General features: G+C 49.6%; 5 protein-coding genes across 5 annotated transcripts; 2 read left to right on the top strand and 3 right to left on the bottom strand.

Moving 5' to 3' along the window:
- Positions 1-118: 118 nt before the first annotated feature.
- On the bottom strand, positions 119-2,436 carry BC939DRAFT_505545 (methylenetetrahydrofolate reductase-domain-containing protein; the record flags this gene model as incomplete). Its single annotated transcript, XM_051560673.1, has 5 exons — positions 119-325; positions 429-647; positions 763-1,398; positions 1,607-2,047; positions 2,146-2,436. 5 exons carry the CDS (start codon positions 2,434-2,436, stop codon positions 119-121), a joined length of 1,794 nt encoding a protein of 597 aa, XP_051409570.1.
- A 3,365-nt stretch (positions 2,437-5,801) lies between these two features.
- Positions 5,802-7,034, bottom strand: BC939DRAFT_459541 (uncharacterized protein). Its single transcript, XM_051556747.1, has 4 exons — positions 6,810-7,034; positions 6,437-6,689; positions 6,244-6,336; positions 5,802-6,138 (listed from the first exon to the last, which is right to left on the bottom strand). The coding sequence occupies exons 1-4, from the start codon at positions 7,010-7,012 to the stop codon at positions 5,866-5,868; spliced, it is 822 nt and encodes a 273-aa protein (XP_051409569.1). The 5' UTR covers positions 7,013-7,034; the 3' UTR covers positions 5,802-5,865.
- On the top strand, positions 7,035-9,343 carry BC939DRAFT_459537 (soluble NSF attachment protein). Its single transcript, XM_051556746.1, has 4 exons — positions 7,035-7,776; positions 7,900-8,031; positions 8,170-8,347; positions 8,498-9,343. Exons 1-4 carry the CDS (start codon positions 7,302-7,304, stop codon positions 8,919-8,921), a joined length of 1,209 nt encoding a protein of 402 aa, XP_051409568.1. The 5' UTR covers positions 7,035-7,301; the 3' UTR covers positions 8,922-9,343.
- Positions 9,344-10,146: 803 nt separating this feature from the next.
- BC939DRAFT_251031 (uncharacterized protein) lies at positions 10,147-10,536 on the bottom strand. The gene has a single exon (XM_051551000.1). The coding sequence runs from the start codon at positions 10,499-10,501 to the stop codon at positions 10,304-10,306; it is 198 nt and encodes a 65-aa protein (XP_051409567.1). The 5' UTR covers positions 10,502-10,536; the 3' UTR covers positions 10,147-10,303.
- Positions 10,537-10,770: 234 nt separating this feature from the next.
- BC939DRAFT_251133 (uncharacterized protein) lies at positions 10,771-11,743 on the top strand. Its single transcript, XM_051551001.1, has 2 exons — positions 10,771-10,961; positions 11,047-11,743. The coding sequence occupies exons 1-2, from the start codon at positions 10,907-10,909 to the stop codon at positions 11,538-11,540; spliced, it is 549 nt and encodes a 182-aa protein (XP_051409566.1). The 5' UTR covers positions 10,771-10,906; the 3' UTR covers positions 11,541-11,743.
- The last annotated feature ends 1,368 nt before the right edge of the window (positions 11,744-13,111 follow it).

Genomic DNA, 13,111 nt, shown 5'->3' with positions numbered 1-13,111 from the left:
TATTAGCCAACGCTCTAGTCTGCTCTCACGGTCGTTATGGTATCGCGGATAACTAATAATCGCCTCCACGTCCTGTCTTATGCACTGATTCAGGTGCATACACACGTAAGATGAATGCTCACGCAAGGCCGTTCGCAATCAAAGCTGAGTTGTTCGCAGTCTTGACCGAGTCTAGGACGCGGAAGAGACCATCCTGATCCTGAAAATCATTGTGCACAATATTGATCAGGTACCATTCGTCCCGAATGGCATTGATCACTTTCGCCGGCGTTGTTGATGGCGTATAAATCTTTGACCATTCTGACCACAACTCGAACGCCTCGTCCTATTGTTCAGAAGATCAATAAAAAATACAGTGTAAGGTTCATATAGCTCTCACGATAGAACTCCCTCGACAGATCAGAAGACGTTTTACTAGGTTACATTACCTTCCAAGCCATGAAGCTGACAACTTCGACCACGGTTGGCTGTACAATTTCCTTGCCAACAAATACACCCCATGTAACGGCATTTGGTCCATCATTCTGACTGTTCGTCCGGAGATCGCCGCGCCTGTTGACGGCGTAGTATGTAATCTGGAGTTCATCCTCAATCCTCCTGACCAGTTCACTCAAGTTCTCGGGCGAAATAAAGAATTCGAGGTACGCCTACAACAAGTATTTCAATAATGGCAAGGGTAATGCAAATGAGTAACCTGAATACAGTAAAGGACACCAGAAAGCTGCTTGCTAATCGAATAAAAAGACCTGCAAGCTGTATTACCTTTTGGTAGACGTATCCATTCTTTGGTCCCCATCCATGGACCTTGTCGTCCGAGCGCACACCATTAACGGCAGGCTGGGAATTGATGGTCAAGTAACCACGTCGATTCAAATTCGCCAAAGTATCCCTGATCGCATCCGTCTCAGGATAAAGCGAACTCTCGTCACTCCAAGGAATCGACTTGATCTCTCCACGACAGTATTTTGCAAAGAGATCCGCCACATCATCAGGGTCCTGAGGATAACCCCACATCTCCAAAGCTTCCTTTGCGGGGACCTTGAGCGAAGTACCGTAGCCATCCAGTTCTCCAAATGCTGGCGAGCGAGAGTCTCCCCAGCGACCGTTCGGGAACTCGTCCCATGCCTCCGTACGGGTAATATAGGACTTGATTCTGTTCTTCCAAAAGATAGGCCGAACATTCTCCTTCTCACGCTTTTTGGACAAGGATGGGTTCCATGGCAGCTGACGGACGTTCTCACGCGGCGCAACAAAGTTCAGTCCTTCAAGGATGAGCCTAGTGGATTTCTCAAGATTAAGGGTGTAAAAATGAAACCCATTGATTCCTGCAGCCTTGATCTCCCGGCACATCTCGATTGCCAACTTGACGCCATAGTCCTTCACCGCCTGGTCGTCTTCCTATTATTTCCACATGAAAGACTGACTTTCAGCTCTGGCTCAAGGGTAAAAAAAAAAGAAAAACAGAAAAAAAAAAAGAAAAACAGAAAAAAAAAAAGAAAAACAGAAAAAAAAAAAGAAAAAAAAGAAAAAGAAAAAGAGAGAGGAGGGGAGGGGAGGGGGAGAAGCAGAGACAGACAACACGAGAGAAACAATTCGATCAAAATACCTTGATGGGCTCCAGAGCATTCCTGATATGGTCCGGGACGTATGTTTTGCACAAAGCCGTCATTCTCGTAAAGCCGCCAAAGTTTTGTATAGGCATGATACCAGGCAAGATTGGAACCGTAATCCCGCGCTGCCGGCACTCCTTAACCCAGTTGATGAACAGGCCAGTGTCGTAAAACAATTGCGTGACAACAAAATCTGCACCCTGATCCACCTTGAACTTCAGCCATTTGAAATCCTCCTCTGCGTCGGCCGAGTCTAAATGTTTTTCGGGGTAGCCAGCCACGCCAATCGAAAAATAGTCGCCGTACTGCTGGCGAATGTAGGCCACTAGGTCGGAGGCGTAGGAAAAGCCGTTGTCACAAGAGATCCACTGTTCCTGACCTCGGGGTGGGTCACCTCGAAGAGCGAGTATGTTTTGGTTACCGCAATCCTTGGCTGCCTACAAAGAAGGGTTATCAGAGAAATCAGAACAACGACGGTGGAGAGCACTGAGGGTCTTTCTCCTGGTGATGACGAACACAAAGACAAAAAGCTTACTTTGAGAGCAATGTCGATTTTTTCCTTGGGCATGTTGGTACATGTAAGGTGCATGCAGGTCTCGAGGCCATAGACACTCTGTGCGGTCGCGACCAGCTCTGTAGTGAGGTCCGAGGATGTGCCGCCTGCGTTCCAAGTGATATCGACGAATTCAGGGCCGAGATTGTACATGCGCTCCATGCGCTCAAACAGATTCTGGACACCGGCGGTGGTCTTCGGGGGGAAGTACTCGAAGGACCAGAATGGGCGACCCTCCTCCTCGGCGCGGATGATCTTGTCACTGATTTTCATGGCGGGCAGGATGATGGACTGATGCGACTGAGGGAGGGCCTTGGTTAAGCATCGCCGAAAAGCACGACATCAAACTTATAACAGTCACTCAAGGAACCTTCCTGGGAGCATTCCAGCGCGTCTGAATAATACTCTCATAGGCACTTTTTCAGCGTTTCCTATACCACGATGGAGCCCAATTAACATACTCAAGACATGAGAGAGGATAAAGTAGAGGATATGGTTACCATTCTCCGTCATGCCAGCCAGTGTGCAAGCGCCTCTTTATTGCAATCCTAAGCCTTTTCAAGTGCTGCATGCATGGTATGAGCTCCATATCATTTGGTGCCTTACCCTTTGCCATCATGATTGCGTACAGATATTAAAAGAAGGCTGGTACTTGATATTTACATTGGGATACAGCAATTTGTATAGATAGTCCCGATGCGTTGAGATGGATAGGTGCGACAGAGATGGAAGATCTTTGAGAACCAAAAGCCGGGAATGACAACATATAAGAGTGTGAAGAGGGACGGACAGTTGCAAAGGCTTGTTAGAGAATGAAACGGAGTTATTAATCTTCAACAGAAAGATGTATAAACAACAGTCTGTATCAAGCGATAAAACAGCGGCGATGGCCATGGCAACCAGGATCTGAACCACCAGGGCGGCTTCCACTAATAGCCCCACTGTTCGTATTTTCAAAGTGAGAGTTAACCCATACTTCTATTTCTGTTCAGACGTCGTTTCATTGCGCGGAATAAATTAAGACGTCTGCTAAACGTGCAGAATGTATGGTACAAGGAATGTCGAAATACTGGTAAGTCGGAAGAATTCGCCTGACCACTGTCTTTCACCTTGGGTTCGGACGGCCCAACAGTGTCACTCTCATCCTCACTACTGTCGCTATTATTCACGCTCTTCTTGCCGTCATTGCTGCGCCGACTGAACGCCCTTTCGAAGCGGGTTTTGTCCAAGATAGTCGTGCCACAGACCTGTGCAACTCGTCTTCCGAGTCATCCTCAGAGTCCGATACAATGACACCAGCAGGTGCACCTCCTCCGAATTATCGGCGATTGACATTGTGGTCCTCTTCAGTGCCATCCCCATTCAATAATCATCGCCTCACGCGCTGGTCACGGTCGCTGTCCGTACCATAGTTGTCTCTGTCGCCCTTCTCGTCATATTGCACATCCACTTCATCCGCGCATTCGAGCGCCGAAAACAACTCCGAGACGTTTCATTCGTCATTCTCCACTTCCTCGCCCTTGTATGAGTCGCATTCATAAAGACCAGTCTCTTCTTCGCCATTCACATCGTCGCCCTCTGCCACAGGCTCGTTGCTGGTCCTGGAGGCAAAATCCGAAACTAATTCTTGGATGGTCATCTCCAGAGCTAAATTCGAGGCCAGGTCCATCGCCTCAAACATAGCTGGGTTGGAGTTGATATGGGTATGGGGGCAGAAGGTAGGCGTGATGGTAGATAGCGTAAAGAAAGGTCGTGATCGGAAGGTCTTTCAGTATAGCATAAATACGCGTTTTTGTTAGTATTCAAAACACCTTCCTGCAGAATACACTAGGAAAGACAAGCAGAATAAAGGGCTCGATTGGCCCAGTTATCCCAAACAGAAGATCTAACAGTTCCATCCGGGCTCGCAATCTTTGGTTGATAAGCTTAGGCCAACTTTCTGTACTTTGGGGCCTTGTTGTTGCGCCAATCCTCCCCATCCTCTCAAACCTTCCTCAAAGTTGTGGTGGCCCTCCCTGCATAGTCTCAATCTACCCCCGTAACGCTTCAGCTTAAATTACGGAGCTTGATCGCTCTTTCGACTATTTGACCGTCGATCGATAGCTCCACAGTTTCCTCTGACTCAAGCGCTTATTCGCTCTCCTTCCCGTTTATTGTCATCTTTAGATCGATTGTCTCAACGCACCAATCGCCGATGTTGGCTCTTTCAAGCTGCTGGGCGCTGTTATATACCGCCCGCTTCCGTACATCTTCCTTACCGCGGTTGCCTCATCCGTCCGCGCTTCCTTCGTCGTCGGACTTAGTGTCAGCAAGATCATGAACCGCTGATTTCCCTTTAACTGTTGCCGAGACAGTGCTTAGAGTCCTTGTCGGGTAGGTTTTGGCTTGAATAACTTGTTCGAACCGAGCAAATTCCGCTACACTATATTAATTTACGAGAAGAACATTCATCTCGAAAGCTGCTTCCTGTCTGCTTACTACTCTGTCTGTGGCCCTCTCGTCGTTGCTTCCCCTTCGCTTGCTGCTTCTCCAGTGCCTGCGCTTTCTCTCGCATTCAGACTTACAGATTCTATTATGAAGAGACCTACCTCCCTCGGTCAACCTTGGTCAGCACATCGACATCGACCAGGGGGTTATTACCAATGATTGGCATTCCGGTGTACCCAATATTTTATCCAATGTCCTGCAGTTCGTCCCTGACCACCATCATATTCCCGATTTTCTTAGTAATCTTTCCTCGGCGTCTGCTGAAAGCACTTCGTCCGCACACATGGTCCAGCATCTTTATACTTTAGTATCTGGAATATGTGTGTTAACACCAAGGACATGCTTCAAATAGGGTGATAGCAGTTAAGAGAAGAGTAACGGCAGTAATTGTGTTTCGGCTAGAGTCCTGAACAACCTTTTCCGTGCGGGCTTTCGAGTACCTAATGTCGTTGTACTGGAATAAGGCTGAATATACACTGCCGCCAAGTCCCTCCTGCTGTGTCGCGAGCTCGCCCTGCGTCTGCTCCCCTTGCTTCCTTCCACCCACTCAGGCAGTCCTTGTGTTACCGTGACTTAGACGATGGCACTTCCGCATAATTCATTTGTCGCACTTCCACTTCGGTATGCACTGGACAGCTCGTAGGGTCGACGCGACTGTGCGGTAATGCGTCTTTGGACTCAAGGTCTTGTACGATGACTTCCTAATAGCCCTCCTCCGTATACTATAGGCTATTCATTGGAAGAGGTCGACGACGACCATCATTTGGAGGCGCGGTCGAAGAAGGCTTCTCTCAATGCTGCCAATTAAATGGCTATCTCTGCTGCTATCGCCACTGCAGCAGTAGCGGATTCTGCTCATCCTTCTCGCACTCCTCCTATTCTTCCTCCTCCTGTTCTTCATGTCATTCTCGTAATCGTTCTCTTAGCCGTCCTTGTAGTAGCCCTAATGTTGACCCTATGCCACTCGTCCTCGGATTCCATAGCGCAAGGGTGCTGAGTATATTGAGGAAAAAATGTCGATAATGTTTGTCGGAATGCGGCGCAAGAGAGTGTGTATTGCTGGCGAAGGCACGAGAACACGTGTGCATAAAAACATGCAAAGTCTGTAAAACCTATGCCAGATCATTTGCCGACCATACCTTGATCATAATACTCGGCGCATCGCGTATGAAGGCGTCGTGGAGCTTTGATTTATTTACTTTTTTTTTTTTGCTCCTACAGGGCCTTCTTGCGGTGCCTCGATTGTGCAGCCCTTACGGAGGCGAAGTCCGATAATGAGCGATGAATGTTTGGGACTAGATATCCAAGTCCAAATACTGCTGCCACGACTATTGCTGCCGCGAGTTTGAGCGCTTGGTATGGGATCATGAAGTAAAGACGCTCCAAAACCAAGTTGTAAGGGATCGGGAAGGTCTCCGGACCCGAGACACCGTCTGTCATGTAAGAAACTCCTGCGTACGCTGCCCTGATGCTTGCGATCATGGTGTTCTTTTGATAACAGATACAAGCGTTCAAGGATGAGTGAACAGCCGATACGAAATACAAACTGTACATATGAATACGAGGACCAATTGAGATGAGAGCTGCTATTACCTGAGGCAAGCGATGGACAAGATGTATGTCCTTTGGTAACTGCTCTTGTGCCTGCTCCAGTGTCCATACGGCTATCTCAAAGTCTGTGGGGTACTATAGCATAGGGCATAAAACATAGTGAATCGATATCAGAGAGCGTATAGCAAACATCAATAAACGATAACAACACGACACAAAGCGCGAGTTCACGTACAGTAGCGGGATAAGAGACACGCAACTCGTATGATGCCCCGTCCTCTAGATGTTCCAGCACATACCATCGGAGCTCTCGACTCTGTGGATCAGTGCCTACAATTGCATCCTTGACGAATGTTCGAGCTAGTGGTGTTGGCAACTCCAATCCTGTTGCTCCTTTACTCAGTAATGATATGGTTGCGTTTTGTTTATGAAAGGAAGAGAGTATGGTCTCGGTACGGATGACAGAGTGTGGCGAGGACAGTTTTTTCCTATCGATAGTATAACAGATTGGCTGGATTAGAAGCTGACAAACCGGCGCCTCAATAGCCCCTCGAGGGACAACGCGGTTATGTCCAAGAACACATCCTACGGCATGGTTTTCACAGTACCATTGAAACGGGTCATCAATTCCAGGGTACTCCTGTGCCGTAATATTGAGTCCACTTGTCTCATATTCTGTGGCAACTGCGGGGACTTGCTTAAGAGCGAAGACGAAGACGACCTTCTCGGTGTTGGCATGGGTTGCTTGAGGGGCCACGATGAGGACCGTGGTCATACATAGCGCGAGCAGGACCAGACTGAGGCGATTCATTCGTTGATGAATCTATGCGAGGACGGCACTGAACATCAGATCAACCGAAGCAGGACGATAACCAAGGATTCATTCTTTAACTGCATGGATATACCTTTCTCAAGTTGCAGGATATAACCATTCTTTAACTGCAAGGCTGTAGTCCCTACAATGACAAGTGACAAGAGGAGTCTTGTCCGTCCATTCCATTCCCTCCCCACCATCGCAACCCTCGACAGAAGCAAGACGGCAGCAAGACACTGCTAAGACCGAGCAGTAAGATAGCTTTATTCGGACATCTTGGACAAGTATGCTTGTCCCTCTATTTCTCGTCCTTACAGGGTTCGTCGCTTACCAGAGCAAGCCCAAGCAGGAAACGTTTGTCCCGTTTCTGACCTCACAACGCAAGTCGCGACTTTCTGTGACATTGCCACCGTCGCTTTCTGGATCAACGGTGGCAGCTAGAGTGTCAGGAGCTGATGGAGCTGCGCACAGGCAGGGCGGAGGTGTTTCGGGATGGTTCACACGCAACATCCTCGAGCCTTTGACTGGACCTCGAATCCCCGAGCACACCATCACAGATTGCTACATCTTCTACCTAGCGACACTAAATGATGGTTCTGGACAGTATTTGGGCATGTTTCAGAAGTGGTGGGTTGTTTCCGAACTACAGGAAGTGTCCGACACGACTGAATCTGGACCTGCACCTGGTAATGGGGGCGTATATGAAGCCCAAGCTGAAGGACAAAAGCAGGATGCAGTTCAGGCCAAGATCAAAAAAGACTGTAAGGCTTCGTCGAGTGGCCAGTGCGAAAATTTTTCTAACAGTGAGATAGTGTCTGCTCACTGATATTCAGCTATTACATGCTGTTTTCTTGCTCTGTAAATTGTTTGCACAACTCTTCTAGACCTCAAAGCAGCGAGAGCCTATGTGGAGGCAGCCAAACTATACGAAAAGAGCGGCTCTCAGTTCAATCTCATGGAAGCAGCAGGGGCGTACGAGGACGCGTACAAGACCTACAACATGGCTAAGCAATCAGGTGCGGTTACGTCCAAATTGGTGCACAGGACCATGCCTCAAATATGACTGTGCCATATCCCCTTTTGTCCAGCGATCCATCCCCGACCTTGGAAAAGCGATTCTAACATGATAAGCCTTTCATGATTTGTATCTGCAGGTCTCGCGATTCAGTGTCTTGAAAACGCAGCGAGATTGTTCCACTCAAATGAGCGTGGAGGGTTAAGAGCAGCCAAGGCATACAACCAACTGGGCGACCTTCTCAAGGGGCATGATGCAAAGAAGGCCGCGGAGATGTACCGTGAGGCAGCTGAGCTGTTCAAGACCGAAGGTGATGGGTAAGTCGAGGTTACTGTATGTTGTATATTGGCATCCATTCTATCTCAATCACACACTCTTGGCTCCTGTCTGCTCTTTTGTGAACTCCATAAATGCCATGCTGTGACATGTTCGATGCCTGAATGCCATCTCTCCTTTGTATGAGCTAGACGCGCTCTCTATGCAACCATTCGACAAGTGGAGCAACTGTGTATATTGCAAGATTATGCACAGGCATTCGCACTCTACAGCGATACCATCATCCCAGAGACCATGGCGCAGGACATTCTGCGGTACACGACGCGGGACCATATCCTGAACGCGGTCATTGCACATCTTGGCGCTACCAAAGGCGATTGGATTCTGTTTGAGAAGGACCTAAAGTATTTCGAGGACGTTTACCCGGATTTCCAAATGTCTCGAAGCGATGCTGTGCTCAAGAGTCTTGCAAGAACAGAGCGCGAGAACGATGCAGTAGCGTTCCAGAATGCATGCCAGGAACTCAATCGACTGCATACCGGAGGGATGCCGGACTGGCAAGTGGGCCTGCTGCTGAAGGAAAAAAAGAAGTTGGAGGACGGAAATCTGCTGTGAGGCTCTGGGGACGCTCGCGAGACTTTTATATACCATTCTGATACTTGCAGCAGTATGCTAGCTCGCTCATGCCCACGACGACGACCTTCATCGGCCAGCTATCGAAAGATTTATCGAATCGCAAAGACATGGTCCATTGAATGGAGTAATAAAACAGTTTGCATCATGATTGATTTGCGTGGGAACAGCTTTGTGCACTTCCACGATGAAGTTCGATATTGAGGGTGAAATGTCTGAGCGTGGTTATACCAGCCATATACGTTACTTGTGCTCGGACATCAATGTCTATTGGTATGAAACGAAGAAAGAGGCATCTTGGTACCTGATCTTGATACCACAGGAGCAGAAGGACTTGTCGACTGCTTTACACTCAGATAGTACATAGGCGCCTGGGCGTGAAGACAAGCAAACGTGAAGGACAGACCTGGGGAATGGGTTTCGCTGGTGCAGCCCTGACTGGATGACGGCCACTCGTCCAGACATGCACATTCATGCGCACATTCAGATATGCTTACGAACACAGGCACACCAAAATAAAAAAGTGTCGTAATATTACTATGCCCTAATGCGTTTAGAGTATCAAGGTTTTTGAGTTTAAGCGGCAGTTAGTGTGAGGACAAGGGGCGGGAGGATGGCAATGCCCATGTTGGGAAACAGACTGTTGAGCCCAGCCGAGGGAAATCCCGATTGTTGCATCATCGTCCATTTTCCCTTGATGTCTTCACATACGCCCTCTTTGCGATGTCCCAATCGTGAGAATAGGAGCGGAAGGGGGAAGGCCAGCCAGGGACCGCCCTCCTCCATGTCCCCTACCCTAGCCCAGAAGGAGCACTGGCGGTTGGAGCTGTAGCCATCAAGTGCGTGTATGTAGCAGACTTGGACGAACTCACGCTATGATAATGGTGACGAGGAAGTACATGCGGTGTGATGCGTCTTTTTTCTTTATGATGCAGTAGCTTACAGTGGGCTACAGTGGGCTAGTGGGGATGCGCTGTGTATGCTCTTTTGCCGTGGGGGGTTGAGCCATGATGAAGACCCTTGTCATTTGTTTGAGGCGAGTGGAAGAGGGAGGAGCCGACGTCTGTGTCCTGTCCCTGGCTGCATCGTCGGTCATACTCTCTCCGCCGCCTTCTTTACCTGCAGTGGCAGCGTAGAGCGCATCGGTTGATTGCAAGCATGCTGTATGATGCCATCGTCTGCTGTTTTGTCATAAAACGGAGGTATTCTCTCCTTCACTCCTCTCTTTTGTTCTCTCTTTATTTCCTGATTCCCTGCGAGTTCCCTTATTTCTCTCTCTCTCTCCTCCCCCAAGCATCCATCCTTCATCCTCCGTCCTCCATCCTCCATCCTCCACGCTCACTTTCTACAGCCACTTTACTCCCTCAGACTATGTAAGTGCTTTTCTCGCTCACCCCCCTCCTTATCTCCTCCTGCCTCCTTCTGTCCGTCCTGATCTGCGACGCTTTGTGGGCTACGTTGCTGTCTCTGTACGGAAGTGGGGGCTCCTGTGCGGGAGTGTATCTTGATAAGAGTCTATTCGTTTGTGTGTGTGTGTGTGTGTGTGCATGTCCCTCGTTCATTCATTTTCGGCAGTTCGTGTCCAGCACAACCGACCCAAGCATCTCTGCTCTTCAACCTTATTCAATCCACAGCGTCGCGCGTCTTTATTTTTTATACATATTTTTCGTCTATTTGTCAAGGCCAATGGCCAATGTCCATGGATCTGAAATGTTCCTGGCTAGCTTTGTTTACTTAGCTGGCCACTTGGATGCCTTATGTGGCGTGGGCGCCGCGGGCGCCATGGATGCTATGGATGCTGTGGATGCCATGGATGCTATTCGTCGCATGTCTGCGCACTTGTTTATCTTTCGCAGCCTCGTGTCCCACTTTCTCTTCCCTAATGTCCTGCTCTCTCTCCCTTCCTCTCTTCGCCTGCAAACACAGATTGAACCCATATACCCTCCTATAATCAGCTTGACCGCACCATGACGGACAAGCAAGAGCAAGAGCACATCGGGCCTGCTAAAAACCAACTGCAGGGTAAGTCTCTTCTCTTTCCACACATCATATATCCCTGGCCACTTCTCAATGCCCCAACTCATTGCAGTGCAACATAACACACTAGACGCGCCTGCAAATCTGGCAGACACCCAGCCTGTGGGTGGCGTGAGCAGCAGCACGCCCCAAGCCAAGCCCGAAACCGCTGTTCCCTCATCGTCTGCCAACGTCAACGCCTCTGGTGATAAGGAGAAGGCGAACAATGGCAAAGGTGGCAGTCTGCAGGTTGAGGAGCAAGAGCACCACGAACACAAGGACCAAATCTCGCCCGAGCTCGAGGCCCTCCTCCACACAGACCCAATGCAAGGTCTCACGGATCAGGAGGTTGAGGACCGAAGGGTCCAATTCGGACCAAACGAACTCAAAGAGGTCAAGAAGAATCCCATCATTAAGTTCTTGGGCTACTTTACGGGCGCTATTGCATATCTCATTGAGATTGCCTGTATTATTTCTGCTGTTGTCAAAGTAAGTATGCCTCTCAGCGCACCGCTACCTGTTCTTTCAGTCACTTGGGTCTTGTCAAAGAAAAAAGAAAAAAGAAAAAAGAAAAAAAGCAACTAACCGCGGTTTTGCTTTATTTGTGTGTACCGTGCAGGATTGGCTTGATTTCGGCATCATTCTCGCTTTGCTCCTCGTCAATGCCTGTATTGGATTCATTGAGGAGGCCAAGGCCGAATCCGCTCTGGATGCGCTGCGTCAAACACTTGCTCTCAAGACCCGTTGCTGGCGTAACGGCCATCTGGTTGAGCTTGATACCTCGGCCCTGGTTCCTGGTGATGTGATTGTGCTTCGTCTTGGTGACATTATCCCCGCTGATGGACGTCTGCTTGGTATCGGTGCCAGTGGCGAAACCACCGAAGGCGATCTCTTGATCGATCAGTCTGCGCTCACAGGAGAGTCCCTGCCTGTGGCGAAGAAGAAGGGCGACACGGTCTATTCATCTTCGATTGTCAAGCAAGGGCAGCAAATGGCCGTGGTCACCAAGACCGGAATCAACACCTTCATCGGTCGTGCTGCCAACCTGATTTCGATTACCGTGGAGGAGGGACACTTCCAAAAGATCATCAACCGTATCGGAAACTTTCTAATCCTCATCACCGTCGTCCTGGTCGGCATTATCCTGATTTATCAGCTTGTCCGCTTTCGCGGAACCCCTGAGGGCAAGTTTCTCACAGTCCTGGGCCGCGTCCTCGTCTTGACAGTCGCTGCCATCCCCGTCGGTCTCCCTACGGTCATGTCCGTTACCATGGCCGTTGGTGCCAAGCAGCTCGCTGCCAAGAAGGTCATTGTCAAGCGCCTCACTGCCGTTGAGGAAATGGCCTCGGTTTCTGTGCTCTGCTCCGACAAGACCGGAACCCTGACCCTGAACGAATTGACGTTTGACCAACCTTATTTGACCAACAACTACAAAGAGGAAGACATTCTTCTATATTCGTATCTCGCTGCCGAGGCTGGTGCCAACGATCCGATCGAGCTCGCTGTCCGTACAGCTGCCGAGGAGCAGCTGCCACTCTTGCAGAACCGCACTCACAAGCATGATGTCCCTGGATTCAAGGTCACCTCGTTTTTGCCCTTCAACCCCGCTACCAAGCTGACGCAGGCCACGATCACAAAGAAAGACACTGGAGAGACCTTCAAAGTCGCCAAGGGTGCGCCCCAGGTCATCATCAAGCTTGTGGGCGGAGACGACGATGCGGTCCGCGCTGTCAATTCGCTTGCGAAGCGTGGCCTCCGTGCTTTGGGTGTTGCTCGCACACGTGAGGGCTCCATGGATGAGTTCGAGTTGATTGGTATGATTGCTTTGATTGACCCTCCTCGACCCGACTCTGCCGAGACGATTGCTCGCTGCCGTCATATGGGTGTCGATGTAAAGATGGTGACCGGCGACCAGCTCATTATCGCCAAGGAAGTTGCGCACCGTTTGGGCTTAAGCCGTGTTATCCTGGATGCCAACCACCTAGTGGACGAGAACAAATCGGAGGACGAGGTCACAGAGCACTGTATCCGAGCGGACGGTTTCGCCCAAGTCATTCCGGAGCACAAATATCGTGTCGTCGAGCTGCTTCAGAAGCGCGGTATCATTGTCGGTATGACCGGTGATGGTGTCAACGATGCGCCCGCCCTCAAGAAGG

The sequence above is a fragment of the Gamsiella multidivaricata genome (assembly GCF_025024155.1).
Source record: "Gamsiella multidivaricata strain RSA 2152 chromosome Unknown BC939scaffold_58, whole genome shotgun sequence".
Classification (NCBI taxonomy): domain Eukaryota; kingdom Fungi; phylum Mortierellomycota; class Mortierellomycetes; order Mortierellales; family Mortierellaceae; genus Gamsiella; species Gamsiella multidivaricata.
This window is presented reverse-complemented; position numbering and strand designations above follow the sequence as displayed.